This window comes from Sorex araneus, chromosome 8, assembly GCF_027595985.1.
Source record: "Sorex araneus isolate mSorAra2 chromosome 8, mSorAra2.pri, whole genome shotgun sequence".
Classification (NCBI taxonomy): domain Eukaryota; kingdom Metazoa; phylum Chordata; class Mammalia; order Eulipotyphla; family Soricidae; genus Sorex; species Sorex araneus.
The window spans coordinates 13,369,560-13,396,501 of record NC_073309.1 but is presented as its reverse complement, the minus strand read 5'-3'; the positions used below and the strand labels follow the sequence as shown (position 1 = coordinate 13,396,501).

General features: G+C 56.3%; 1 protein-coding gene across 3 annotated transcripts; it reads left to right on the top strand.

The window, feature by feature from the left end:
* The first annotated feature begins 1,695 nt into the window (after positions 1-1,695).
* Positions 1,696-21,573, top strand: SLC9A5 (solute carrier family 9 member A5). Of its 3 annotated transcripts, none has more exons than XM_055145943.1 (16): positions 1,696-2,098; positions 5,852-6,154; positions 8,056-8,219; positions 8,330-8,408; positions 8,695-8,872; positions 9,581-9,801; positions 10,052-10,254; positions 10,440-10,529; positions 10,623-10,693; positions 11,331-11,460; positions 12,788-12,876; positions 13,020-13,146; positions 17,033-17,203; positions 17,803-17,869; positions 18,551-18,685; positions 20,382-21,573. In XM_055145943.1, exons 1-16 carry the CDS (start codon positions 1,906-1,908, stop codon positions 20,876-20,878), a joined length of 2,718 nt encoding a protein of 905 aa, XP_055001918.1. In that variant the 5' UTR covers positions 1,696-1,905; the 3' UTR covers positions 20,879-21,573. The 3 variants fall into 3 exon arrangements, with proteins under 3 accessions (XP_055001918.1, XP_004600659.1, XP_055001919.1); XM_004600602.2 differs by having other exon boundaries at positions 1,698-2,098; positions 17,800-17,869; XM_055145944.1 differs by lacking the exons at positions 1,696-2,098; positions 5,852-6,154; positions 8,056-8,219 and having other exon boundaries at positions 8,346-8,408; positions 8,781-8,872; positions 17,800-17,869.
* The last annotated feature ends 5,369 nt before the right edge of the window (positions 21,574-26,942 follow it).

Genomic DNA, 26,942 nt, shown 5'->3' with positions numbered 1-26,942 from the left:
AGCACTACCGGGGGCGGGGCTTCACTGCCAGCCACTCAGAGAGCGCGGTCGTGATCCCGTTAGTTCACTGGCTGGGCGGGCGGGAAAATCTGAGCTCGAGCCCCGCCTCCACGAGTGCTCCGAGGGTGGGGAGGCTTTATTTTGGTTTGCGGGCGGGTGAGGCTGCGCGGGATTGTTAGGGCAGGTGGCACGGAACTCTCTAGATGGTGGCCTGCCAGGTCTCGCTCAATTTAGGGATGAGATGACTCTGATTCCGTTGGTATGAGGCATAATTTGGATGGCTTTCTTTTATTTGAGGAAAAAACAGGAGACGGGGACAGCAGGAGATGGTTTCTTTTCGATTTGGATCAAAAAGTGAAAATAGATTTCACTTGGTTTAAAAGAAAGAGATGGGATTATCATTTATTTCCTTTAAATTGGGACAAGGTATACTGTGATTCTTGGTGGTGGAATATGTGCACTCGAGGAGGGATGGGTGTTCGAGCATTGTTTAACTGAGACTTAAACCTGAAAGCTTTGTAACTTTCCACATGGTGATTCAATAAAAGAATAAATTAAAAAAAAATAAATAAATTGGGACAAGAGGGCCGGGTGTTCTTAATTCTGGGGGATATGGGGGGAGATATGATGGGGGAGATAGTATTTGTTCTCAGTTATGGAGAAGAAATGTGATGGGTGCCTCTCAGCTTGAATGAACGGGGAAGAGATCCTCGGTTTGAGGAGAGATAAACAAATGCCCTTTACTGTGATTTTTTGGGTTTATTTCGAGCCACATCCAGAAGAACTCAGGGGCCAATCCTCTCAGTGCTCAGGGGACCAGGTGGTGCGGAGATCAAACCTGTGCCTCCGCATGCAAAGTACATGCTCCAGCTCTATTTTTCTCCACAGCTCTTTTTTTTTTTTTAAATTAAAAAATGTACTAGGGAACCACACCTAAAGGTGCTCAGCGGACCATGTAGTGCTGGGGAAACACTCAGGGCTCCGGCATACAAAGCCTCCTCTCCAGTCATTTAAGGCATCTCCTCGCCCCCGAATAGATTTGGGGGTAAAGACGAGTGGATGCCCTCGCAGACTGAAGGGGTTTTGGTAGGATGGGTTTTCCGTAGTTAGGGGGAAAATTAATTCCCTCTGTCTCATGGAAAAGGTGAGGAGTTCCCTGTAGTTTGAGGAAGAGGAATGTCAGGTGCTCTTCGGTTTGGGAGAAGAGGAACAACGTCCTCTTCAGCCTAGAATGACCGGGGCTCTCAGTGAGCTTTCGGGCGCGTTGGGGGCAGCGCAGTCCATCACGGCGTTCCGGGAGCTCCCAGTACGCGTGCGCAGCTCTGGTCTCGGCGGGGGCCCAACGGGGGTCCGAGGCTGGCGTGGGAGGCGGCGACACACTGCCCCCTGCAGTCTGCACCGGGCAGCACTGGGGCCCGCGGCTTGGTACCTAGACTTGGCCGCCGCCCCCGAGGCGCAGGAGCTGCGCGCCTCCCGCCCCCACCCTAGACTCCCCATCGCGTGAAGCCCGCGGTCGCCTCCACGGTGGGGGACGCGGCGGTGCCCCGAGGGGGCTGTGGTTATTCGCCGGCTCAGAATTCGGGTCGGGGGAGGTTTAGAGAAGGTTTTTGGGGAGCAGACTCGCAGGAGTAGGTTGCAGGACTGGGAGGGGGGGCGGGGGGGAGGGCTCCTTGGACCGGGGGAATTTCCAGCGCTGAGGCTGGTTCAGAAGGAGGAGCAGGGGCGCATGCTAGGACGCCGGGACAGGGTCTCGGAGTCTCGACCTGGCTGAGGGGTATCGGAGCCGGGATTGGGGGGAGCGCGCCCCACGTGCCTGTGACGCGGGGGCGGCCGGTAGGCGGCGGCGCCGGCGACGCGGGGCCGGCGGCCGTGCGGTGCCGGGAGGGCGGCTCGGCGGGCGGCAGGATGCTGCGCGCCGCACTGCCGCTGCTCGGGGTGCCCCTGGCCGGGGCAGGCGCGACCAATCAGCCCCCCACGGAGCCGGGGTCTCCGGGCGAGCCTCCCCCAGGCTTGGCGCTCTTCCGCTGGCAGTGGCACGAGGTGGAGGCACCCTACCTGGTGGCGCTGTGGATCCTGGTGGCCAGCCTGGCCAAAATCGGTGAGTGCGTGTGTGCTTGTGTGCTCTAGGCCGGCGGCTGGGGCAGCGGAGCGCCCTACCCCCGCTCTCCCTGATCCCCCAAACCCTCAGTTCCCAGACCCCGGCTGGTTTCTGCCGCGGGTGCCCGGACTTTGTTTCCCATCCCACAAATCCCAGCTCTACCTAGTGCCTGCGCCGCCTCTTGGGGGGGTCTCCCTCCTCCCCTTTTCCCGGGCGCTGTGGATTTGCCTTCTCCAAGGGCTGCTCGAGCTCTCTCTAGACTCCTCCCTAGACTCCTTTGCCCTCTCTGTCCCCCCTCAGCGCCCCCCTTTGCGATTAAACCCTTCAGTCTGGCTCTCCACCTATCCCAGCCTCCTAGAAGCCTGTGCCCGCGTGAGGGGTCCCTGAAGGGATGGGGGTCCGCCAGACACTAGCAGTCTCCCGGAGCGACCCCCTGCCAAGTTGTCCACTTCTCTGGCCTCTCGCTCACTAAAGACGCCCCCTTCTTGTGCCCAGCCGTGGGCTTAATGCGCTGCTTGCCTCCCACTTCAGGGTGTCAGAAACTTCCAGTAACTGGGGTCTTTCTAGTGCTGCCTGCAACAAGATGCTTTCGGAGCCAGACCACCTTCAGCTCCGCTGACGGGTCCTTTCCTTGCAGTGCTCGGGTTCTGTGCTCTCCCAAGCAGTCAGTGGTCCCTCCTCCACCGAGACCCTCCTCCTTCTCCCTGTTGTGCAGGCTCTGCTGTGGGGGTGACTAATTATAGCAGAGCGTTGCTACTCACTCCCCGTCTATGCTGGCACAGCCTGTACTCCGTCTCACCGGCTTCTTGTGGGAACCACACAGCCTAGAGTTTGCCCCCACCCCTTCTCTCCCCGTTTCCCCCTGTGCTGGGGGACCGTGGCGACTGGGCAGGAGCAGAACTCTCCACGCCACGGTGACAGCTCATTAATAACAGAAAATGGGACTTGAAATGCCTGCGGGGAGCCTCCTGGTGCCAGAGTCCTGGTTTTTATAAGGGGTTATGGATTGCAGGGCTAGGGGAAGGTCCCTGAAAGAGAGGAGGGGTGCCCCCAAGGGAGGGATGAGTGTGGGGACATCCCTGACAGCTGAGGGGCTGGCAGCAGCACTGAGTGCCAGGTGGGAGCACCCTCAGGTTTAAGAGTAAAAAATTGGGCACACTGAGAATCCCTGGTGGGGAAGTTCCTTCTTATTTAGGGTCTGTGGCGATGACAAGTTTCCCCCATAAATCACACTGCTTTTCCTAGCTTGGATAACACCTCCTATGGGGGCAGGAGAAGAGAGCTGCCTATTCAGCTAAAAAAAAAAAAATCCAGCAGGGAGAGGACCTGGGGAAGTGCTGAGCAGTCCAGTTCCTGCCCACACTTATTGGCGAGGCTGCCAGGTGTGACCCCATACAGCTGTGAGTGACTATCAGCACTGCTGTTGTGATTTGTGGTACCACTACAAGCGGGACCTCCAGTACACTACAGCCAAATATGTGTAAGAATTGCAACCAGGTATACACCCCTGAAACACAGCAACAGCGCGGACAACAAAGGAAAGCGATGGAGGACATTCCAAACACAGGGGAAAGGGAGGCAGAAGATACTACCTGGGATACACTTCCCCCAGTTTTATTGCTGGAAGACTCCCTCCCTGGATTCACCAGTTAGATCCCATGATGTGCCAGGCACTGCTCTAGGTCCTTTGGGCACAGCTTCCAAAAGACTTTGGGTCCCCAGTGGAGGCCTCCCCCACTGCACACCGCTCCAGAGACTGTATTGGGGAGAGGTGTTTGCTCTTGGTCTCAGGACATAAGGGAAAGCCAGTTTCTTTTAGGGGGCAAAGGCAAGAGTGACAGTGACGTTTGAAGCTCTTTCCTGCCTACTCCAACAGATTTAACTGACCTTTGCTGCAAATAGTCTGACATCCTGCTAGGCACATTCCCACTTGTTCCTTCGCCTTACCTTTATAGTGAATATATTACCCATGCTACAGGAGAAGCTGAAGTTCAGGTAACTTAAATAGTTTGCTAGAGATCACACAGCAAGTGAGGGGGCGTGAAGAGCTGGAGACATTCTGACAGCTAAGCCCCATGCTTCTCATTTATTTCGATTTGGGGGGCTTGGGGACCACACCTAGCAGTGCTTAGGTCTTATTCCTGGCTCTGTGCATAGGGACAAGTACTGGCATTTTTCAGGGGACCATATGAGGAGCCAGGGAGTAAAACCAGGGTGACTGCATGCAAGGCAAGCACCTTATCCACTGTACTCTTTGGCCTGCCCTTAGACTTTTTGAAGGGCTGAGTCCTCACTGAGCTACAGGATGGAGGACACCCTGGGCTGGAGCCCTGACGACAAGCCTCCTCAGAGGCAGACTGCATTGTGGCCTAGTGATAGGTAAAGTTCAGTAAGTGCCGACTGTAGAGCATTATGCTAAGTGCTTCTGAGTCGATTGTCTTATTTAAACTCTTAATAATTCTATGAGTTCTTTATGGTTTTATTTTTGTGGGTTCTTTCTTTTTTTTTTTTTGGTTTTTGGGTCACACCCGGCAATGCACAGGGGTTACTCCTGGCTCTGCACTCAGGAATCACTCCTGGCGGTGCTCAGGGGACCATATGGGATGCTGGGAATCAAACCCGGGTTGGCCGCGTGCAAGGCAAACGCCCTACCCGCTGTGCTATTGCTCCAGCCCCTCTTTCTTTTTTATTTTTATATTTTATTTTGGGCCATCCCCAGTGGTGCTCAGGGCTTATTTGCATTATGGTTCTTTTTTGGGGTCACACCCGGTGATGCATAGAGGTCACTTCTGGCTTTGAACTCAGGAATCACTCCTGGCGGTGCTCAGGGGACCATATGGGATGCTGGGAATCGAACCCGGGTTGGCCGTGTGCAAGGCAAACACCCTACCCGCTGTGCTCTCACTCCAGCTCCATGCATTATGGTTCTTAATTCCCATTTTGTAAATGGGAAAACTGAAAGACAAAGAACTGAAGTTATTTGCTCTGAAGTCACAGGATCTAGAGAAATTAGAATTTGAACCATGAGGCCCTGAGTTATAATTATGCTATGCATAAATGCACCAAGTAGTATTTGCCAAGATTCAGATACTGTCTATGGATAAGGGAGATCAGAAAGGTGAAGTTTGGGCCAGAGGGATAGAATAACAGATAAGGTGCTTGTTTTGCATGTGGTCCACCCGCTTCCATTCAGAGATATCACATTTGGTGCCCTGAGCCCAGCTGGGTGTGCCCCACCCCCACAAAAAAAGGAAGGTGACTTTTTTTGAGAATAAGCATAGATGGGAGGGGCATTCCCAGAAGTGGAAAAAAACAAGCTAAGGCCGAGGTGAGACAAGCACTGAGAAACAGACCAGCTGGGTGCAGTAGGGGATTTGGTTGGCCCGAGAGCAGATTCCCCAACTTTCTGGCATACTGTCCTTAATTCAGAAAAAACAATCACTCAAAACCCCTAGAAATCTATCTTTAAGCAAACAATCAGAAAGTACCCCCCAAATTGTACCGGATGCTACTCCCTCACCCCCACTCCTTGTTCCAGCACCCTGAGGCAATGGTATCACCCACTTTGGAAAACACTCTGAGGCTGGCCATTCTAGGAATCCTGCATTTCTTTTCTTTTTTCTTGGTCCCACGGTGAAGACGTGCTAAGACTGGGGGGTTCTAGGCCAATGTGTGTGTGTGTGTGTGTGTACCCCATTCCCTGCCTGTGACTGCCCCCTCTACTAACGCTTCCTGCCCTCTTCTGCACTCTAGTGTTCCACTTGTCCCGGAAGGTGACGTCTCTGGTCCCTGAGAGCTGCCTGCTGATTTTGCTGGGCCTGGTGCTGGGAGGCATCGTCTTGGCTGTGGCCAAGAAAGCTGAGTACCAGCTGGAACCAGGCACCTTCTTCCTCTTCCTGCTGCCTCCCATTGTGTTGGACTCAGGCTATTTCATGCCTAGTCGCCTGTTCTTTGACAACTTGGGTGCCATCCTGACCTATGCCGTGGTGGGCACACTCTGGAATGCCTTCACAACAGGTGTTGCCCTCTGGGGCCTGCAACAGGCCGGATTTGTGGGTGAGTGATCTTAAGGCCAGGGCTGGCAGAGGGAGGCTGTGTCACACACATCCCCCAATTCCCTGCCCTTCCAGCTCTGGAGATGCCGTGGTGACAGAACCACATTCTGAGCTCTGTCCTGTGCCCCACCCCAGAGTGCCAGGCTCTGATGGGCCCGCGGCCTTCATTCAGGTCTCTGCCAGGCTAGTCTGGGCTTCTGTAGCCTGACAGCAGAGCAGGGCTGGCTTCCGGCTGTGTGGGGGCTGCTGAGGCTGGAAAACCCACCTGGACATCTGTTGCTTCCTGCTCTCTGTGCCCACGCTGCCACTTGCCAGCCCTGCTTCCCTGAGCCCAGCTCATGTTGGGACAGTCACCATCCTGGTTGTGCCCCAGCCATAGTCAGGGTGGTTTGCTGCCTTCAGCATTCATCTTATTTACTATTGTTTCTGTGGTGTCAGGGATCCAACCTTGGACCTCACACATACAGGCAAGTGCTCTACTGCTGAACTACATCCCGAACTTTCTTTCTCCAACCATGACCTCACACATGTGAAGCTTGTGTTCCACTGCTGAGTCACATGAACAAATATGCATTATTGGGCTGGAGAGACAGTTGCGGGGGTAAGGCACTTGCCTTGCATATGGTCGATCCTGGGTTCGATCTCTTGTGCCGTGGATAGTTTCCATATCACCACCAGGAGTGACCCCTGAGCAAAGAGCCAGGAGTAGTCCCTGAGCACTGCTGGCTGTGGCTCCCAAACACCCCCCACCTAATCCGTATTATACATTCATAGAATGCAAAGTCCAGTGCTATGTATTCAGTGCCCCATTCTTCAGGACAGCCTTGCAGGGATAGCATGTGTCCCCTGCAGTGGGGGAGGGACAAGACACCTGACACTCAGTTCTTGTTGGAACCAAGATGGGCAGGAGAGGTCCCTTTACTGAGCTCTTCACCTTCCCACTGCCCAGTCTTGTTCCCTCTTCATTACCCTACTTCCGCCTAATCTGTTCAGCCCTGCTTGGTGATCATTCAGATTTATTCCAAGGTGCCAGGGGAGGTATGCCATCTCTGCCCGGGGTGGAACTCTCTGGGGCAGAAAAGGAAGGGAGAACATTAGCTCATTTTCATCACAGTAAGATTAATGTCAGCCAATCTTTATTGTGTCCCAGTACGCAGAAAGATCTTTCTGAGGTAGGTCCTGTTACATTCCCCATGTCTGCGCGAGGAGATGGAGGCTTGCAGTGTGTGTTCAAATCCTGTGGTCCTCTTCCTACCCTCTTCAGCCCTCAGAGATGGAGCACACCCCCCACTCCCTTGCCACTGAGAACTGTGAGTGTCACATCTCTTAGGCTGAGAACCACAGGTGCCCGAGAAAGCGCGTCTTTGTTCTGCTCCTAATAAAGCCAGACAGCTGCTGGTGGTTGGCTGCAGTCTGGACTCAGGGCCGGCTCAGCTTCCTGGCACCACAGAGCTTTCTTAGCACACTCCTGATTATTTTTTGATTATTTTTTGCATTGTTTTGTTTTGGGGCCAACCCTGGCAGTCCTCGGGGCTTACTCCTGGCTCTGCACTCAGGGACCACTCCTGGTGATGCTCAGGGATGCTGGCGATTGGACCCAGGGCACACGCCTTGCCTGCTGTATTAGCTCTCCCTCTTCAGCTGGTTTTTGCTGCCGTTTCGTGAGGTAGGCAGGTCAGGCGGCCTGGCTGAGGGAAGTCACTGTGTCAGTGACAGAGCCCACAGCCCAGAGATGGTAAGTGGCCACGCTCGGCCTTGGGCCTGACTTCTGACCGGCAGGCTGGCACTCTCTCTTTACTCTCCCACGTCCTCTCATGTGTCCTGGTCGGAAGAGCGGGGCAGAGTCTGGGCCCCAGGACATGCCACCCCTCACGGGGGACTATCCCCGTCTGCTCTCTTAAGGCCCTAGGGTGCAGGCGGGCTTTCTGGACTTCTTGCTCTTCGGGAGTCTCATCTCTGCCGTGGACCCCGTGGCCGTGCTGGCCGTCTTTGAGGAGGTGCATGTCAACGAGACACTCTTCATCATCGTCTTTGGCGAGTCCCTGCTCAACGATGCGGTCACCGTGGTGAGACGCTCCAGTCCCTCACCCCAGGCTGCGCGCTCTGCCCCATGCTCCTGCCCCTCCCCGGCGTCGCCGAGGCCCCCCTCCCTGCCGACTCCCCTCTTCTCCCTCAGGTGCTGTACAAGGTCTGCAACTCCTTTGTAGAGATGGGCTCTGCCAACGTGCAGGCCACGGACTACCTAAAAGGAGTCGGTCAGTATTTCCCCCCTCGGCTGGCGCGGGTCACCTGCCGTCCCGGGATTGCCGAGTCTCCCCGCTCTGCACCCTGTCACCACACCTCCGGACAAGGAGGCTGCTCCGGGTTGCCTCGCTCTCCTCTCTCCTCTCTGGAGCCATGGGGGGCCCTGAGAAGCCGAGCAGGAGGGCCTTGCCCAAGCTCCCGAGCCCGGCCCGCTCCACTCCCCGCCAGGCAGCCGTCTCGTCAGCCCGGGTGGGGTCCGGGCCAGGGCTCACGCTGACCCCCCCACTCCTCCCCCAGCCTCCCTGTTTGTGGTCAGTCTGGGCGGGGCAGCCGTGGGCTTAGTCTTTGCCTTCCTCCTGGCCCTGACCACACGCTTCACCAAGCGGGTCCGCATCATCGAGCCGCTGCTGGTCTTCCTCCTCGCCTACGCAGCCTACCTCACGGCTGAGATGGCCTCGCTCTCTGCCATTCTTGCGTGAGTCCCGGGGATGGCCTGGTGAGCTGGCAGTGGTCGGTGGGGGGGCCCTGGGGACAGCTGTCCCTCACCGGGATGGCCGCCAGACCCTCATGCGCTGTAGGTTTTCCTGAGGCCTGTGGGAGCGGGAGACAGTCCCCTCAGATTCTCTTCCAGGCTCTGCTTTCCTCTTGTCCTGGCTGGCCCAGCCCCCAATCTTTCTCTGAGGCATCCACAGCGGTGTGGGCTGAGCAGGAAATGGGCCCCAAGGCTGAGTGTTGTGGCTTAGCAGCTGTGGCCCTCCAAAAGTGTCTGAGAGGCTGCCAGGCAGAGCATGTCCCTCCCTGTCCCTCTCCTGGATGGGAGGCCTGGGGACCAGGGCCTTTCTCTAGGGCCGATGAACTCTCCGGGACTGCCCCGGCTTCAGCTCTGAGAAGCTGATGGTCTGTTTCTGTTTGGGGGCCACACCTGACAGTGCTTGGGCCTGACTCCTGGCTTTGTGTCCAGGGGTCACTCATAGCGGGGCTCAGGGGCCTCTATGTGGTGCTGGGGATCGAACCCAAGTTGGCCACGTGCAAGGCAAGGGCCCCACCTGTTGTATTCTCGCTCTGGCCCAAGACCAACTGTCTGTGAACGAAGGGCAGCGCCTTCTTCTGCAGCGGACTCAGCCCCCAGAGGCTGGGCCCCTGCACCCGCCCCTCATTGGCTCCATCTCCCGACCTTGCCCAGGGTGACTATGTGTGGTCTGGGCTGTAAGAAGTACGTGGAGGCCAACATCTCCCATAAGTCCCGCACAGCTGTCAAATACACCATGAAGACGCTGGCCAGCTGCGCTGAGACCATCATCTTCATGCTCCTTGGCATCTCGGCTGTGGACTCTTCCAAGTGGGCCTGGGACTCTGGGCTGGTGCTGGGCACCCTCTTCTTCATCCTGTTCTTCCGAGCCCTCGGTATTGCCGGCACCCCCTGCTCTCCTGTCCTCCTTCCTGCCCTGCCTCCTGTAGCTCATCCCTCATCTGAATCCACCTCCTTGTCATGTCCTTAGCAACCATCTCCCACCCCTGCCACCTCCCCATGGCTGCTCACCGCGCCCCGCCCCCAGCCCCTGTCCAACCTGAGCCCAGATCCTTGGTCAACCATCTGCTCCCCATGGCCTCCACTCCCAATGCCCTGCTCCCACTGGCCTCCCTCCTGCTGTAGGCGTAGTCCTGCAGACGTGGGCGCTGAACCAGTTCCGGCTGGTCCCTCTGGACAAGATTGACCAAGTGGTGATGTCTTATGGGGGCCTGCGGGGGGCTGTGGCCTTCGCACTCGTCATCCTCCTGGACAGGACCAAGGTTCCTGCCAAGGACTACTTTGTGGCCACCACCATCGTGGTGGTCTTCTTCACGGTCATCGTGCAGGTGGGAGAGCTCACGAGGCTGATGGGAGTGGGGTTGGCCGACCTGGGGGAGGCTGCGAGGCTGGGTCCTGACATGGCAGGTGGCGAGTGGGGGGATGGGAGCCGAGCCTACGCCCAGTGATGGGTAAAGGGAGGCAGCCAGAGGCCGGAAGCAGGGGACGGGGCTCACCCACTACCTGTCCGTAGGGCTTGACCATCAAACCTCTGGTCAAGTGGCTGAAGGTGAAGAGGAGCGAGCACCATAAGCCCACCCTGAACCAGGAGCTGCACGAGCACGTGGGTACCGGCGCCCCGTCCCGTAGCTGTCCCACTCGCCCTTCTATTCTGAGCAGAGTCCTGATCCAGTCCCCCTCCCCGCCCCCCTTCTAGACCTTTGACCACATTCTGGCTGCAGTGGAGGACGTTGTGGGGCACCATGGCTACCACTACTGGAGGGACAGGTGAGGGAGCTGCCCCGAAGCTCCTTCAGCAGCAGCCGCCCCACCAGCCAGGGCAGGCTGGGGGAGGTGCCCCACTTCCGAGAAGGGACATGGGAGCCCCCTGTCGGAAGCCCCACGGTGGCATCCCAGCCTTCAGGATCAGCCCAGGCTCCCCACCAAGGCCTGCTCAGCCCCGCTTGGCCTCTGTGTGCTTGGCTCCACCTGCCCACCTCAGGGTCCCCAAGGTCAAACCTCAGGACCCACTTGCATATGCTGTTGGTGCTGTCAGCATGCCCCCTCGCCCCCCTCACCTCCTCACCCTCTTCATCCTGCAGACCGTCTTCCCAGAGGCGTCAGATCCTTAGGGACCCCCCCTCCCAGCCTCCCTGACATGACAACCCCGTCATCCTCTCTAATTCCCCGTTGTAGCTCTTGTTAGGGTTGTAACTTTACAGTTTTCTGTAAAAAGGTCAGTCAGCGTCAGGCTCTCCTGCAGCCCTGTGCATTCCACAGGGGCAGACCCTGAGATTCTCCCTGGCCAAGTTCCCCTCCCTAGAGCATAGGCCACTGCTGATGGTGCCCCTGTCCCGTCCAAGGAGGGGCTTGCTAGCTGGGCCCCAGGGGACGGCACTCAGGATGGGTCTGGCCTCCTCTGTAGGTGGGAGCAGTTTGACAAGAAGTACCTGAGTCAGCTGCTGATGCGGCGGTCAGCCTACCGCATCCGGGACCAGATCTGGGATGTATACTACAGGCTCAACATTAAGGATGCCATCAGCTTTGTGGACCAGGTAGGTGCGCGGTGGCCTGTTGTGGTGGGTGGACAGGAGGCAAGGCCAGCTGAGCAGGGCAGACGGGCTCCATGCACGCAGGGAGGTGGGAATTCCCAGCAGACTCCTGCCTGGGTCCTGTGAAGTAGCTGATGCAGGCACCAGGTGGCTGAACATGGCCATTCAGAGTCTGGCAATCAGGACAGAGTGGAAGCAGCTAGACTCTGTCATGGAAGGGATTTATTTATTTATTTATTTGGATCTTTGGGTCACATGTGGTGGTGTTCAGAGCTTATTCCTGGCTCTGTGCTCAGGGATCACTCTTGGTAGGGCATGGGGATCTATATATGGGCTGCTCGGGATCAAACCGGGGTTAGCCACAAGCAAAACAAACATCCTACCCACTGTTTTTTTTTTTTTTTTTTTGCTGTTTGGGTCACACCTGGCTGTGCACAGGGGTTACTCCTGGCTCTGCACTCAGGAATTACTCCTGGCGGTGCTCAGGGGACCATATGGGATGCTGGAAATCGAACTCGGGTCGGCCGCGTGCAAGGCAAACGCCCTACCCACTGTGCTATTGCTCCAGCTCCCCTACCCACTGTTCTATCACTCTGGCCCTGAAAGTGATTTATTTCTTATCATAGGCTGGTGACCTTGGGTAAGTCACTTTGCCTTTCAGAGCCTCAGTATCCTCACTTGTAAGAAAGCCGCATTTAGTGTCTGGAACAACAAAAGGACAAAATAAGGGCAGGGATGTGGCTCAGTGGTGGAACACGTATCTTGCATATGCAAGGTTCGATCCCTAGTACTACTGAAAAAAGAAAAAAGAAATAAAAAGGATGAGACAATGTTAACTATTGTTATTCTTTTATTTTTTTTTTTAGGTAGGCAGGGGTTTGGGCCATGCCCAGCAATGTTTAGGGTTACTACTGGCTCTGCACTCAAGAATAACTCCTGACAGTGCTCAGGAACTACATAGGATGCTGGGGATTGAACCCAGGTCAGCCATGTGCAAGGCAAATTCCCTACCTGCTGTACTATTGCTCCGGGCCCCACTACCGTTATTCTTTCTTGTTTCCTTTTGGTTTTGGGCCACACCTGGCAGTACTTGGAGTTTACTCCTGGCTTTGTGCTCAGGGATCACTCCTGGCAGGTTCAGGAAACCATATGGTGTGTCAGGGATCGAGCCAGTTGGCTGTGTGCAAGGCAAGGCGCTCTACCAACTGTACTAATGCGCTGGACCCCACTATTGTTATTCTTAGAATTAAAAAAGTACATGTCCTCTGAATGTCTGCCTCCCTCTGCCTGACTGCTCTCTGAACCCTTCCCTCTGTTTTGGCCTCTACAGGGAGGCCATGTCTTGTCCTCCACAGGCCTCACTCTGCCCTCAATGCCCAGCCGCAATTCTGTGGCCGAGACCTCTGTCACCAACCTGCTGTAAGTCCTTGAGCACTCTTCCCCTTTTGGGCCGCTCTCTACTGGGTCCTCTAAATCTCTTCTGGGGAAGATTTGTGAGTCCCTCCCTGTGCCTGGGCCCGGGGTCCTCCCTTCCCAGTGCTCTTACTCCCTGCCTCCTGCAGGAGGGAGAGTGGCAGTGGAGCGTGTCTGGATCTGCAAGTGATCGACACAGTCCGCAGTGGCCGGGACCGTGAGGATGCTGTCATGCACCATCTGCTCTGTGGAGGCCTCTACAAACCACGCCGCAGGGTGAGTGTGGCTGGGGTGGGGGGGCTCATTCTGGGCATGGGGGTGTCTGGGGCAGTCATGGTCCCAGGCCTGTGAAGAGCAAGAGATGCCCAGTTGGAAGTGTGGGCTTCGTAGTAGGGGGATAATAACCTGGAGCTGCTTTTTTGAGCAGCTGAATGCTGAAGGACCTGTCTGTTAGCAGAGCGCATACGGGATCGGAGGGAGGGTTGAGTGGCTTCGAGAGCTGGGTGGTGGGAGGGAAGGGGAACCCCAGGGGGTGACAGACAGAGGAGGGGTGCTGAGGAAGCCTGCGGGGATCAGCGTGGCTAGGGGAAGACAGACATGTGTTTGGGGGCTGAGAGAATCTGTTGCAACCCCACAAGGGGGCAGCAAGCCATTGTCTTGAGGCTTTCTGCAGAGGGCAAGCCAGCTCTTACCATTCCAGGCAGTTTTTAATGAGGCCGTTTCTACTGTTAAGACAGAATTGGCCGCCTCTGACTTGCTCCCACGGGCCCTCATTTGACTGGGGCTCTGCAGAGTAAGGTTTCAAAAGACTGGCAGCAGCTCGTTGCACACAGGCCTTCCTCCCCTCAGGCCAGCATCTCCCGTCCCTGGTCTTCTCCAGTCACAGGAAACAGGCCTAGAGTGGAAGGAGCCATCGGAGCTGTGGTTGCTGGTGTGTGTTTGTGTGTGTGTGTGTTGGGGGGGGGGGATGCACAGAGGGCCCATCTGCCATTCTCTCCCTATAGCAGCGTTCCCATGTTGGCTTGCCATCCTGTCCGTAAAGATTTTGTCCTTAAGATTCAGGCAACCCTTATCTTCCTCAACTGATAGCTCTTAAATCTATGTTATCACTGGGCATTTGTTTTGCCCGGTTTACTGTTTTTTTTTTTTTTTATGGTAATTTAAGTCTAAAACTAGAGAGGAGAAAATAACACATTTATCTACCACCCAGATCTAGAATGATTATTGGTGCAAGGTTAAACTTGGAACATTCTTTTTCCTTCCCTACAAACACCATCCATATTTTATTATTGTAAACCAAACCCTATACATCATATATAAGTAGTTTAAAATGTATGGCCAGGTGGCAATACCTTAAAAAAATTATTGAGGGAATATTACTGTAAAAGATTTTTGTTTATAAGACTATAAATGAATTTATCATCATCATCATACTTTTTGCAGTGCAGGAAATTGAACCGAGGTCAGCGCATGCAAGGCACGTGTTTTGCCATTGAGCCGTATCCCTAGCCTTAAAAAAATTTTTTTTTGGTGGTGAGGACCAATCCCAGTAGCTGTGCCAGGGATCAAACCTGGGGCTCCCATGTACAAAGCATCCACTCTAGTCCTCTGGGTTATTTTCTTGGTCCCAAGACTATTTTTTTTTGGGTGGTTGGTTTTGGGGCCTATACCCAGACATGCTCAGGTGTTACTCCTGGCTTCGTACTCAGGAATTACTCCTGGCAGGTTGAGGGAACCATATGGGATGCCAGGGTTCGAGCCCAGGACAGCCATGTGCAAGGCAAATACCCTACCCACTATACTCTCTGCAGCCCATAAGACTACATAGCTTAAGGTTACAGTATCATACATCTTCAAAATATGTTATCACCCTACACCCATTGCCAAAATAGTAAGAACTGAGGCTGGAGAGATAGTATACAGTGGGTTTGCATTTGTCTTGTATTAACTGACTGGGTTCTGATCCCCAGCATTCCACGTGGTATCCTGAGCATTACCAGGAGCGATTCTTTTTTTTTTTTTCTTTTTGGGTCACACCTGGCGATGCACAGGGGTTACTCCTGGCTCTGCACTCAGGAATTACTCCTGGCGGTGCTCAGGGGACCATATGGGATGCTGGGAATTGAACCTGGGTCGGCCGCGTGCAAGGCAAAGGCCCTACCCGCTGTGCTATCGCTCCAGCCCCCCAGGAGCGATTCTTGAGTGCAGAACCAGGAGTAACTCTTGAGCATCACGGGGTATGACCCCAAAACAAAATAACAAACAAAAAATAGTAAGGCTTTCCTTTTTGTTTTTCTTTTAGTTTTTTTTTCTTTTTCAAACATAGGGCTTATTTTGGGCTCTGCGCTCAGGGATCACTCCTGATGGTGCCAGAGCACATACAATGCCAGGGATAAACCCTAGTTAGATGCACGCCAGGCAAGCTCCTTACCCATTGTATTATCTCTCTAACCACCTCCTTTTTTTAACCTCCTAAATGGTGCTCAGTACACTTGGAGGCCCCTCCCAGAGAGGCTCAGCCAATGGGCCAAGGGCACTTTGCTACTCAGGTGTGGCAGCATTGGGAGGTGTTTGGGGGACGATGTGATGCCTGGGATCAAAGCCATATAGACATGTGTCTTAACCCCCAAACTCTCTCTGGCTCAAAGTAGTAAGAACCCTAAAAATTATAATCATACTATCACTGTCACAACAAATATCAATAATTTCTTCTGACATCAAACATCTGATCAGTTATTCAATTATGCCTTTTTCACCAGATGTTTTGTTTATATTATGATCTTAGTAAAGTCCACACTTTGCACTTACTAAATATGTCTCCTTACTTTTTTTGTTTGTTTTTTGGCTTTTTGGGTCACAACTGGTGATGCACAGGGGTTAGTCCTGTCTGTGCACTCAGTAATTACTCCTGGTGGTGCTCAGGGGACCATATGGAATGCTGGGACTCAAATCTGGGTCAGCCGTGTGCAAAGCAAACGCCCTACTCACTGTGCTATCGATCCAGCCCCTCCTTACTTTTAAAAATGTGTGACAGTTCCCTTTGTCTCCACAGCCTCCCCCCCCTTATTGAAGAAAATGACTTCTGTCCTGGAGAATATCACTCTTGCAGGTTTTATTTTTGGGTCACACCTCACAGTTCCCATGGGACATTCCTGGCTCTGTGCTCACAGTGCTCACAGTGCCTGGCAGCGCTCAGGGGACCATGTGGGCCAGATGCAAGGCAAGCTCCAAAACTTCTGTACTATCTTCCAGGCCTATAGATTTTGTTGCTGATGTTCCAGTGGTGGTGTTTAACATATTCCTTCATCCCCGGTATTTCTAGTTGAAGCTAGAGTCCTCTTTAGGTTCAGAAACGTTCCATAGGCATGCAGATATTTCTTGGTGCAGTAAGTGCAAAATAATTGGTTGTCAGTGGATGTGTAAGATTGGCCTATGGGGGCTGGAAAGATAGTCCTAAGGGCTAGAGTACATGTTTTCATTAACCAACCCCTAATTCTGCATGTTCTTCACAAAAATATCAGTAGTGCAAGAGACAAAGGTGACTAGGATAAAGTTTGAAAGGGACAGGTAGAGTTACAGAGCGGGATGGCCTGGAGACGAAGATTTGGAAACCATCTCTACAGATGTTTCCTGATGGGGCTATGTCAGCATCCCTGGGAATCTTTTCAAGCACCCACATTCCTGCCATTGCCTCAACATGTAGCGTGGAACAGGATGAAGGATCCAGGCGCTGAGGTCAGAGATAGTACAGAGGTTGAGGCATTTGCCTTGCAGCAGCCACCCCAGATTCTAATCCTGACTATGTATTCCTCCAAACACCAACAGGGGTCACTCCTGAGCAGAGAGCCAGTAACAGCCCTTGAGCACTGTCGGCTGTGGCCCCAAACCCGAAAGGGAAAAGGCCCCTCTGGTCTCACTGTGGCCCTGAGTGATGAGATACTTGTCACTTGACATCCCAGAATTGGGAAAGGGGGTACAGCTGGGGATTGGGAGAGCCAGATTGGGGTGAAGAGGTTCTGGGAGAAAGAAAAGCTGCCTGGTGTGAATGGAGAATCTGAGGCATCCGGCTGGGTTGCCTTGCTTTGATGTTTATTCCGGGTGAGTTTGGGTCCCTGTGGGGAGCTGAGGCCTCAGGCTCACGGCAGGGCGCTGTCATTGGCAGTACAAAGCCAGCTGCAGCCGCCACTTCATCTCAGAGGATGCACAGGAGCGGCAGGACAAGGAGGTCTTCCAGCAGAACATGAAGCGGCGGCTGGAGTCCTTCAAGTCCACCAAGCACAACGTCTGCTTCACCAAGAACAAGCCGCGCGTGCGCAAGGCCGGCCGCAAGAAGGCAAGAGGCTTCCGGCTCCCCAGGGGCTGGGCATGGGTTTGAGTGTTAGGGTCCAGCTCCAGGAGGACCCCGTGGCTTCTTCTTGGGACTTTGGTGACTATAGCAGTTTGGGTTACCTTTGGCATCTCCCTGGGGCCTGTGGGGGACCATGTACCTCCCTCACTATGCGGTCACCTCATAACAGAGGGGAAACAAGCAGGAGAAAGATGGTTCCTTGGGGCTGGAGTCATAGCACAGCAGGTAGGGCGTCTGCCTTGCACTCGGCTGACCCAGGTTTGATTCCCAGCATCCCATATGGTCTCCTGAGCACCGCCAGGAGTCATTCCTGAGTGCAGAGCCAGGAGTGTGCATCACCGGGGGTGACCCAAAAAGCCAAAAAAAAAAAAAAGATGATTTTTTGACGAAAACTGTGGGCATGCAACTCTGTGAGCCCCAGATTCAGCCCTTGCTGCAGCCTGCAGTTCCTGTGCTGGGGGGAGAGGGGGCAAAGAGATGGGGACCCTTTTCTCACACAGATCATAGACAGCCTTCCCCGCTGGGGGTCTGGACCTCCTCTTGGGGTTTGGAGGCTCAGGGATTTTTTTTTTTCTCCTCAGAAGGATGGTGTGATGGGCACTGAGGCTACAAATGGGAAAACGCCCCGAGACTTGGGCCTACAGGACACAGGCAAGAAAGGGGCATGGTGGGGAGGGGACTGAAGATTGGAGGGGTACAGGGGAAGGGAGAGGGAGTACCACGAGCTGGGGGTCCTCCCCTCAGGTGGGCATATGCACGTGGGTTCCAAGTTCAAAGCAGCATTGGGGGCCTGGAGCTATAGTATAGTGGGTGGGGTGCTTGCCTTGAATGCACTGACCTGGGTTCAATCCTGGACACCCCATAGGGTCCCTTGAGCCCGCCAGGATGACCCTTGAGTGCAGAGCTGGGAGTGAGCCTGAGCACGGCAGGGTGTGTCCCCAAACAAAAACACACAAAAACCTGTGCTGGAAACAGGGTGCCACAGTGGTGGGCCTGAGGGCACCCACACTCCGTTATGGAGCACGGGACCTTTCTGGGCCTTGCGTGGCTGCACCCAGGGGCTCAGCGTTTTTGTCTGCCAGACTTGGAGTCCAAGGGTTCCGAGGGTGCCCTGGTCTTGCTCCTCCTGGCTGTGGTGGAGAGGAGAGGGGAGCTGGAGTTCCTGGGGGCGCCCCCTTGAGCTCTGCAGTCTCTCCCTGCCTCCTGATGGTGCAGAAGCAGCCGGAGGAGGAAGCGGGTGTCTCCGTCAGGGGTGGGGACCAGGACGGGCTGGGGCTTGGGAGGCACCAGGAGGCCAGGCTGGCTGCCCCATTTGGTCCTTGACCCGTGCAGGTGCTGTCATCCTCACCGTGGAGTCTGAGGAAGAGGAAGACAGCGACAGTTCGGAGACAGAGAAGGAGGATGACGAGGGGATCATCTTCGTGGCCCGGGCCACCAGCGAGGTTCTGCAGGAGGGCAAGGCCTCAGGTGAGGGCCCTCCCGCCGCCAAGCACGCCGCCCCTCCCTCTTCTCTCACGCCCAGCTCTTCCCGTGGCCATGATTGATTCAGCAGGATGAGCATCCTTCTTCCTTACTACGCTTCCTTTCTTTTTTCTCTTTCTCTTTGGAGGGTCAGCAGTGCTGAGGTTATCCTGACTCTGTAACCCGGAATTACTTCCGGTGGTGTTCTAGGGACCATATGGGATACTGGGGATCTAACTGGGGTCAGCTAATGCAAGGCAAGCCCTATCTGCTATGTGACCACACCAGCCCATCCTTTCTTTCTTTTTTTTTTTTTTTGAAGTAGCAGATTTTATTTAGAGGGTCTTAGGGAAGGAGGAAGGGATAAGTGGAAAAGAAAAACTAGTAGGAGTAACGCGCTCAAGAAAGAACACGGGCTTCTCCAAGGGTGGAGGAAACTCTACACACATCCTAGCACTGGACACGAAAACATGAAAGTACACATCTCAAGGGGGGAGATGCGGGTGACACATGTGCTCAGGCAGCATATGTGCCCCATCCTTTCTTTTTCTTCCTTTTCTTCCTCTCTTCCTTCCTTTCTGGGCTTTTGGGCTGCACCTGGCAGTGATCAGGAGCTATTCATAGGCTCTGTGCTTAGGAGTGTCCCCTGGCAGTGCTCAGGACATCATACGTAGTGCTGGGGACCAAACCAGGGTTGCCACATGCAAGAAAAGTGACTTACCACTGTACTATCTTTCTGGACACTTTTCTTTATTTTAATTTGCACTGTAGCACTGTCATTCCGTTGTTGATCGATTTGCTCAAGCGGGCACCAGTAACGTCTCCATTATGAGACTTGTTACTGTTTTTGACATATCGAATACGCCACGGGTAGCTTGCCAGGCTCTGCCATGTGGGCAGGATACTCTCAGTAGCTTGCCGGGCTCTCTGAGAGGGACAGAGGAATCAAACCTGGGTCGACCACGTTTTTTTTTTGGTGTTTGGGCCACACCTGGCAGTGCTCAGGGCTTATTCCTGGCTCTGTGCTAAGGGGTCACTCCTGGCAGGCCTGTGGGACCATATGGGATGGCGGGAATTGAACCTAGACTGGCCACCTGCAAGGCAAGCGCCTCCCTGCTGTACTATGACTCTGGTCCCGCTGGATAACTATTTAATCAGCTCCGTGCCCAGCCCTGTGTGAGGCTCCCGGGTCACGAGAGAGAGGCAGCTCTGGGCTGCCCTTCACCATCAATTCCTGGTGCAGAAGCTGGGAGGCGCTCAGAGGGCTGAGCTCAGGCTTTGTATGTGGGAGCCCCAGATTTGATTGCCGGCCTCCCTGAGCACCACTGGGAGTGACTCCTGAGCACAGAGCTGGAAGTAGCCCTGGAGCGCTGCTGGGTGTGGCCCCCAAATCCAAACCAAACAAACAAAATCTTGGTACAAATGGGTGTGATCTGGCAAAAGTGGAATGAATTGACTTTATTTTGTTTTGGGTGCTCAGGGGTTACTCCTGGCTCTGTGCTCAGGGATCACTGCTGGTAGGGCTTGGGGGACCATATGGAGTGCTGGGGACCAAATCCAGGTAGGCGGCATGCAAGGCAAGTGCCCTACCCACTGAACTATCTCTTGGGCCCCAAGAATGAATCGACGTATGCAAATGTGTTTGCAGTTGAAAGGTTGCCACGGTGATGGTGATGAGACGGTGTGTCCTTTTTGTCCCCAGGAAGCCTTGAGGTGTGCCCGAGCCCACGGGTCATCCCACCCTCTCCGACCTGCGCCGAGAAGGAGCTGCCGTGGAAGAGTGGGCAGGGGGACCTGGCAGTCTACGTGTCCTCAGAGACCACCAAGATTGTACCTGTGGACATGCAGATGGGCTGGAACCAGAGCATCTCGTCCCTGGAGAGCCTGGCGTCCCCGCCCTGTACCCAGGCCCCGACTCTGGCCCGCCTGCCTCCCCGCCCCCTGCCTGCTGAGGAGCCGCAGGCCTTGCCCGACCTGCCTTCCCACCCACCTTCCCAGCCCCCTTCCCACCCGCCGCCGAGCTTCGCCTTTCCCCCGAGCCTGGCCAAGGCGGGCCGCTCCCGCAGCGAGAGCAGCGCTGACCTCCCACAGCAGCCCGAGCTGCAGCCCCTCATGGGACACGAGGACCACAGCCACCTCAGCCCGGGCACTGCCAACTCCCACTGGTGCATCCGCTTCAACAGAGGCGGCCGGCTGTAGCCCGGGGCCGGGGCAGTGTTCCCTGGGCAGTGGGCAGCCTGCCCGGACTGACGGGACTGAAGGGTCTCCTGGGTGGCCCTCCCACCCTTCTGAGAGGCCCGGACTCTGCTCCTAAGCCATGCCCAGACTGCTGGGGGCTGCCTCGAGATGGGGAACGAGGCCCCTTCCGCAGGGAGCGCTCCTGGGGTCACTCTAGGCAGCTGTTCCTGGCCTCAAAGCAAGGGGTCTCCTTCCTCTGGGGTTTCCTGGCCCACCTCCAGCTCAAGGACCTGCTGGGTACCAAGGCTGGCCGCCGCATAAGTGCTGGTCCCCAGAGGGCCGGAGGCGGCCAGCTGGCCATGCTCTCCCCAGTCATGTTTTAGGGGAGGGGGGACTGTCTCCACACCTTGCTTGTTCTCCTTCCCTGGGCTGCCAGTTTTGGGGGTGATGCCTCCTCTCCTAGCCCCAATGTCCCAGAGCTCGACCAGGGTCACTGCAGGGAACTGCTCAGTGTCCACAACTGGCTGTAGATTTGGAGAGAAGGGAGAGACAGCGGTCTCTGGGCTCCTCCACTGCTGCCTGGAGACCCCCTAGGCTAGAACGGAAATGGGAGCTGGATGCTGGGCCGGGGGAGAAGGCCCCTGCCTGGGTGAAGAGACCTACCCTCTCTGTTTTGTACCTTGAATCTAAGACACAGTAAACTTCTCTCGGCTGGACAGGGCTGCCTGCATTCATGTGTCTTCAGGTTCTGCAGGGAAGGGAAGGGTGCAAGGTTGTGCAGGGAGGGAAGTGGCTGTTTCTCTCAGCTGGACCCAGGCCTTCTAGGCTGAAGAACGGAGGGGAGAAGCATGGGAAGGATGGTTAGGCCCTCTGGCCCCTCCTCACGCCTCCCTACAACCTTCCCTGTTCTGAGCTCTTAGCGGGCCTAAGTCCTGGGGATCCGTGTAGGCACAGGGCACAGGGTCACGGAGCCCAGGGTACACGAGCTGGGGAAGGTCAGCAGAGAAAGAAGGCCAAGGTTAGCCACCTCACCCTGGGGCCAGAGACACCGTACCTTAGAACTGGGGGTCAGACTTGGGCAGGGGGACAGAAGTGGTCGCTCCCCACACGGGGCACCCCAGGGGCGCTGTTCAACATGGAGTCTTTGGCTGGAGACCGAGAGCTCAGGTCTGGGCAGTCTGACATTCGACTCCCGACACCTAAATTGAAAATTCAAGTTTCAAAATTAAAAACATCTGGGGCCAGAGTGGTAGTACAGTGGGTAGGGCACTTGCTTTGACTGTGGCAGACCTGGGTTCGATCCCTGGCACCCCATATGGTCCCCCTATGCACCACCAGGAGTAATTCCTGAGTCCTGAGTGTACAGCCAGGGGTTAATGCCTGAGCGTTGCTGGGTGTGGCCCAAAATCAAAAACAAAAACAGAAAAAAGAAAAACATCTTTCTTGGGGCCAGGGAGATAGCTCCAAGGGCTGGAGTTCTGCAAGGCAGGTGCAAGACCTGGAACTGGGTCGCTAGTACCGCCTGGGTCCCTGAGCACCTCCGGGGTGGCCCCGGTTAACCCTGCACCGCTGGGCCTGAGCACAGAGCCATCAGGCGCACACAGCTTGCTCGAGTGTCTGCAGGAGTGAGCCCTGGGCTGCCCAACACAGCTGGGGACGCTGGCGGGGAGGGAGGTGGCGGGGGAGAGGGGATTGTGAGCCATGCTGCACAAACCGTAAAATTCACCCGTTAAAAAGGAAGAGTTCAGCTGTTTTCAATATACTCGCAGATGTGCGACTCTCGCCACAACCATCTAAGTTTAGAAGGTTTTCGTCATCCCCCAGAGAAACCCGCTACCACTGGATGCCTCCTCATCCTGGCATGCGCAGCCTGAGGTCATGCTAACCTACTTTTGACACCGCCAGTGACAAACTTAAGGAACATTCCCTGCTTCGTGTTCTGCCTGGGGAAATGTGAGCTGGGAAAGCAGCCTCGGCTCCCCCGTCCTGTTTGCAGCTGGCAGCAATAAGGACAAGATTCTCATACAGTGACTGTCCTGGGGGTCCCATGGCCACTGTCACTTTAGGGTGTTTGTTACCTACTCTCTCTGAGCCTCAGTTTGTCATCTCTACAATGGGCTAACAACCTTCCTATTTGATCTGGCTGCTGTCAGGATTTAATGAGACAACTCTGGGCCCGAGAGACAGTGCAGGGTGATAAGGTGCTTGCCTAGCACGCAGCTGACACGGGTTCTAATCCCTAGCACCACTTGGGTCCCCCGAGCACTTTCAGGGGTCACTCCTGAGCACTGAGCCAGGACTAGCTCTTGAGCATCACTGGATATAAAAAAAAAAAACACCTTGACCCCAAAAGAAAGAATTCTGGCACAGGGGCTAGAGCGATAGCACAGTGGGTAGGGCGTTTGCCTTGCATGCGGCCGACCCAGGTTTGATTCTTAGCATCCCGTATGGTGTCCTGAGCATGGCCAGGAGAAATTCCTGAGTACAAAGCCAGGAGGAACCCCTGTGCATCGCCAGGTATGACCCAAAAAGCAAAAAAAAAAAAAAAAAAAAAAAAGAAAGAAATTCTGGCACAGAGTCAGTCCTGACGAGGATGGTGTGTCCTTGGCCTGATAGCCAGAAGTGCTATGGCCTGGGGAGGGAGGGAGGGAGGGAGGGAAAGAGAGAGAGAGAGAGAGAGAGAGAGAGAGAGAGAGAGAGAGAGAGAGAGAGAGAGAGGTGTGTGTGTGTGTGTGTGTGTGTGTGTGTGTGTGTGTGTGTGTGTGTGCGCGCGCGCGCTCAAGGGCTCAGATGGCATGGGCAAAGGTGGGTGGATATATATCCAGTAAAAAATAGCAAGAAAGACTGGAATATACACGGCAGAAAGCCAGGACCAAGGTGTGGTAGGGAGAGACCAGCCAGAAGCACCGAAGCTTGGGTGCGGAGGCTCTGCCAGGTGTAGGTTTATTTGTTTGTTATTTTGGGCCACACCCATCTGCTCTCTGGCTCAGGGATCACTCCTGGCAGGGCTCAGGGAACCCGATGTGGTGGTGCTGGGGATCAAACCTGGGTCGACCGACAGGCAAGTGCCCTATCCCACTCTGGTTCCCCAAATGTGTTTTTTTTTTTTTTTTGGTCAGGTGTTGGGGCGGGGAGACAGGGCCTGGGGGACTAGTGAGAGGGGAGTGGCCATGAGGTGCTTCTGGGGCTCCAGTGGTATCAGGGAAGAGGGTGGAGCTGGGTCCCTGGAAAGAGGGCTAGAAACGGAGGCCCTGCTGCAGGGCCCCTCTGCCAGCCGCGGGAAGGGAACGGGGACACCATCCTCAGACCTCAGGGTCAGGCTTCCTGGGGGGCTGTCTGAGCCATCTCAGCTGCAGCCAGGCCTCATGGGAGGGGGCGGGGGGAGAGGGGTGGGTGCGCACTGGGTCTTGCAGCCTGCGGGAGAGCTGTGCAGGAAGCCAGGCAGCCCCTGGACATTCCAGAACCTCACTCTGGGGAGCCTGGGGTCTCGGGGGGTTGGAGGTGAGATGTGGGAAGGTTTGGGTATTTGTCACCACCCTGTCTGGAGCAAGCCCCACGGAGGGGCTCACAAGGAGGGAGGGCTGAGGCTGTGGCCCGTGAGTGTTGGGGCGCACTGAGCCCCCATTTTATTATAACGCAACTGGTTTATGTTATTTGGGTGGGGGAGTTGAGGGAGGGCCGGGGCAGGGGCCGGCTGCTGAGCAGATTCCGCAGCAGAGCCACAGAGCGGGGGCTCATGAGTCACTCTAGGTCCTGCCAGCTCAGCCCAGAGTCTCCTGCTGAGCTCAGCCATTCAGGTTGAATCCAGGCCCCAGGGCGCCCCCCCTTACCCCCCCCCCCCGCCCCGGGGCCTGTCTGTCCCCAGTTCCCCCCCTCCCACCCACCGACCCCCCTTGGCGGTGTTGGGGAACTGAACCCGGGTCTTGCACACTCGAGAGTCACACCTACCCCTGAGCCACGTCCCAGCCCCAGCCCTGTCTGTTTCTTTGCACCCCCACACCCCACACTGCCGGCTGCCCCGCTGCGCCTCTCAGCCTTTCCTGGGCAGAAAGCAGCAGACTGAGCCCCGAGTCCATCTCTGAGTGCCACTCTCTGGTTCTGGGGTACCGCAGGGGGCGGGCAGTGTGACTCAGTTCAGTCAGGTTGGAGTAAGTGTGGATGGGTTCAGCCCTTCGTGGAGTGCTGCGGGTTCGTCAGTGGGTAGCACACGGTCGTTTTCCATGAAGCTTACCCGGCACATTCTGTTGGAAGGAACAAACCAGGGCCCTGCCCCGGAATCGGCTGCTGCCTCGAGCGTGCCCAGGGGGGCTGGGGGTGGGCTGGGGTGAGCTCTGGCGTATCCAGCGAAGCCTCCGACTAGCTTCTGGCCCTGGAGGGGTACGTATGCATGCCAGGGGGGCCCTCAGCACTGTGGGCGGCTCTGGGGGAACCTGGCTGGGAGGAGAGGGAGAGAGCAGGAGGAAGTGACTGGGGGTGAGGGGTGGGGCTGGGACAGCCCCAAGGGACAGTGTGTGAGAAGCTCCTAATGGGAGCTGGCTGGGGAGTCTGGGTGCTGATGTGGCAGTTGGGGTTGGGGGTGCTGCTGTTCTGATGCTTTCTGCTCCTGATGCCGAGGGTCCCTCACAAAGGAGGTGCCTGTTCCAGCAGCAGAGTAGCTGGTACTCCCACTGTGCTACCTTAAACCCCTCCCTGCCCCCATTCTGGCCTAGGCACACACACACACACACACACACACACACACACACACACACACATGCAGAGACAGAGCCAACATCCCCCAGATCTTCCCACTAATTTGGGGGTGTGTCAGGTGGGCGCTCACAGCTAATGATCACAGGCCACCAGTGTGACCCCTGACAGGGTGAAATGCAGGCAGGACATGCACACTGCCCAGAGCTGACCTGAAAGGTGACACATGGGATCTCCCCAGCCTGATTCCAGGAGAAAGAAAGAACTTTCATTGTTCGCAGTTGAGGCTTCAAGAGAAGTGACTGCTGGAGTTCCCCCCAGGTATGGGGGTACGCTTGGGGGGGCATTAGGCTGGGCTGGGCTGGGGTGATAGGTCTCTCTGGCTCTGGGAGGTGCCAGGAAGTCCCAGCCGCCCTGACAAGAACTGACCTGCGTGGGGGTTGAGGGCTGGGGTGCATAGGTGACAGCAGTGCCAGGGTGCCCAAGGGAGTGGGGAGTCCAGGACCGGATCTCCTGGTCTCCAAGGAAGACGGGGGCTTCCCTCCCTCTCACAGAGATATACGCTCTGCCTCCCAGAGTCCCTGGCCTAAGAAAGTCTCTTATCTGGAGCTGGAAGAATGAGCCCTCTTGGCTTTGCTGAGGGTGGCTGGGGTGAGACTCTCCTGCGCTGATCAAGAGTGAACCCCGCCCCGCAGCCCCCCCCCCCCGCTTTCCTCCCCTCCTGCCCCAAATCGACCCTCACTCACCCTGGCTCACGGAGGGTGTGCCCAAGGTGGGGCCGCTCCTGGCACCCCAGGAGGCGGGGTGGGGGAGCAGGCGGAGAAGCACCAGGATGGGAGCTCGTGCGGGTCCCGGGAGCGGCCGGCAGGGGGCGTCTCCGCGTTTTCTGGGCTCCGGGGCTGCGGGGTGCGCCGTGGCGGTGTCCTCTGGCCCCCAGGGGGCAGCGCGGTGCCTCTCCCCGGCCACCACCCCGCGTTTGCTCCCCACGGCCGGGAGGGGGCGCCCGAGGCTGCCGGCGGCGGCGCGCGGTACCGGCCGTCGAGGTCGGTGTGCGCCGGGTTCGGGGGTTCCGGTGGCGCGGGCGCCCGCGTTTCCTCCGTACCCCACGGCGTGTCCCGGGCGCGGGAGTGAGTGCGGCGGGCGGGCGCGACCCGCGGCGAGGTTCGGCCTGGCTGGGCGGGCTCGGGCGCGAGCAGGAGGCAGCGGGTGTGGGTTCCGCGGGGCGGGGCCTGAGGGGGCCGAGGGCGAGACCCCCGTGCTTCTCTGCTCTCCGCAGGCGCCACTGCACACCCCGCGCCCGAGGACCCCGCCGGGCCGAACCTTAGGCCTTCGGCCTACCACGACGTCTTCCGCCCTGGACCACGGGCCCACCACCTCCAGCCGGTTCCGGGCCGAG

Bases quoted from the DNA above. Each gene is read 5' to 3' on its own strand.
- SLC9A5 (XM_004600602.2), top strand. From the start codon at position 1,906: ATGCTGCGCGCCGCACTGCCGCTGCTCGGGGTGCCCCTGGCCGGGGCA. The intron at 9,802-10,051 runs GTATTGCCGGCA...CTCCTGCTGTAG, and splicing joins CCTGTTCTTCCGAGCCCTCG to GCGTAGTCCTGCAGACGTGG. The intron at 11,461-12,787 runs GTAGGTGCGCGG...TGGCCTCTACAG, and splicing joins CCATCAGCTTTGTGGACCAG to GGAGGCCATGTCTTGTCCTC.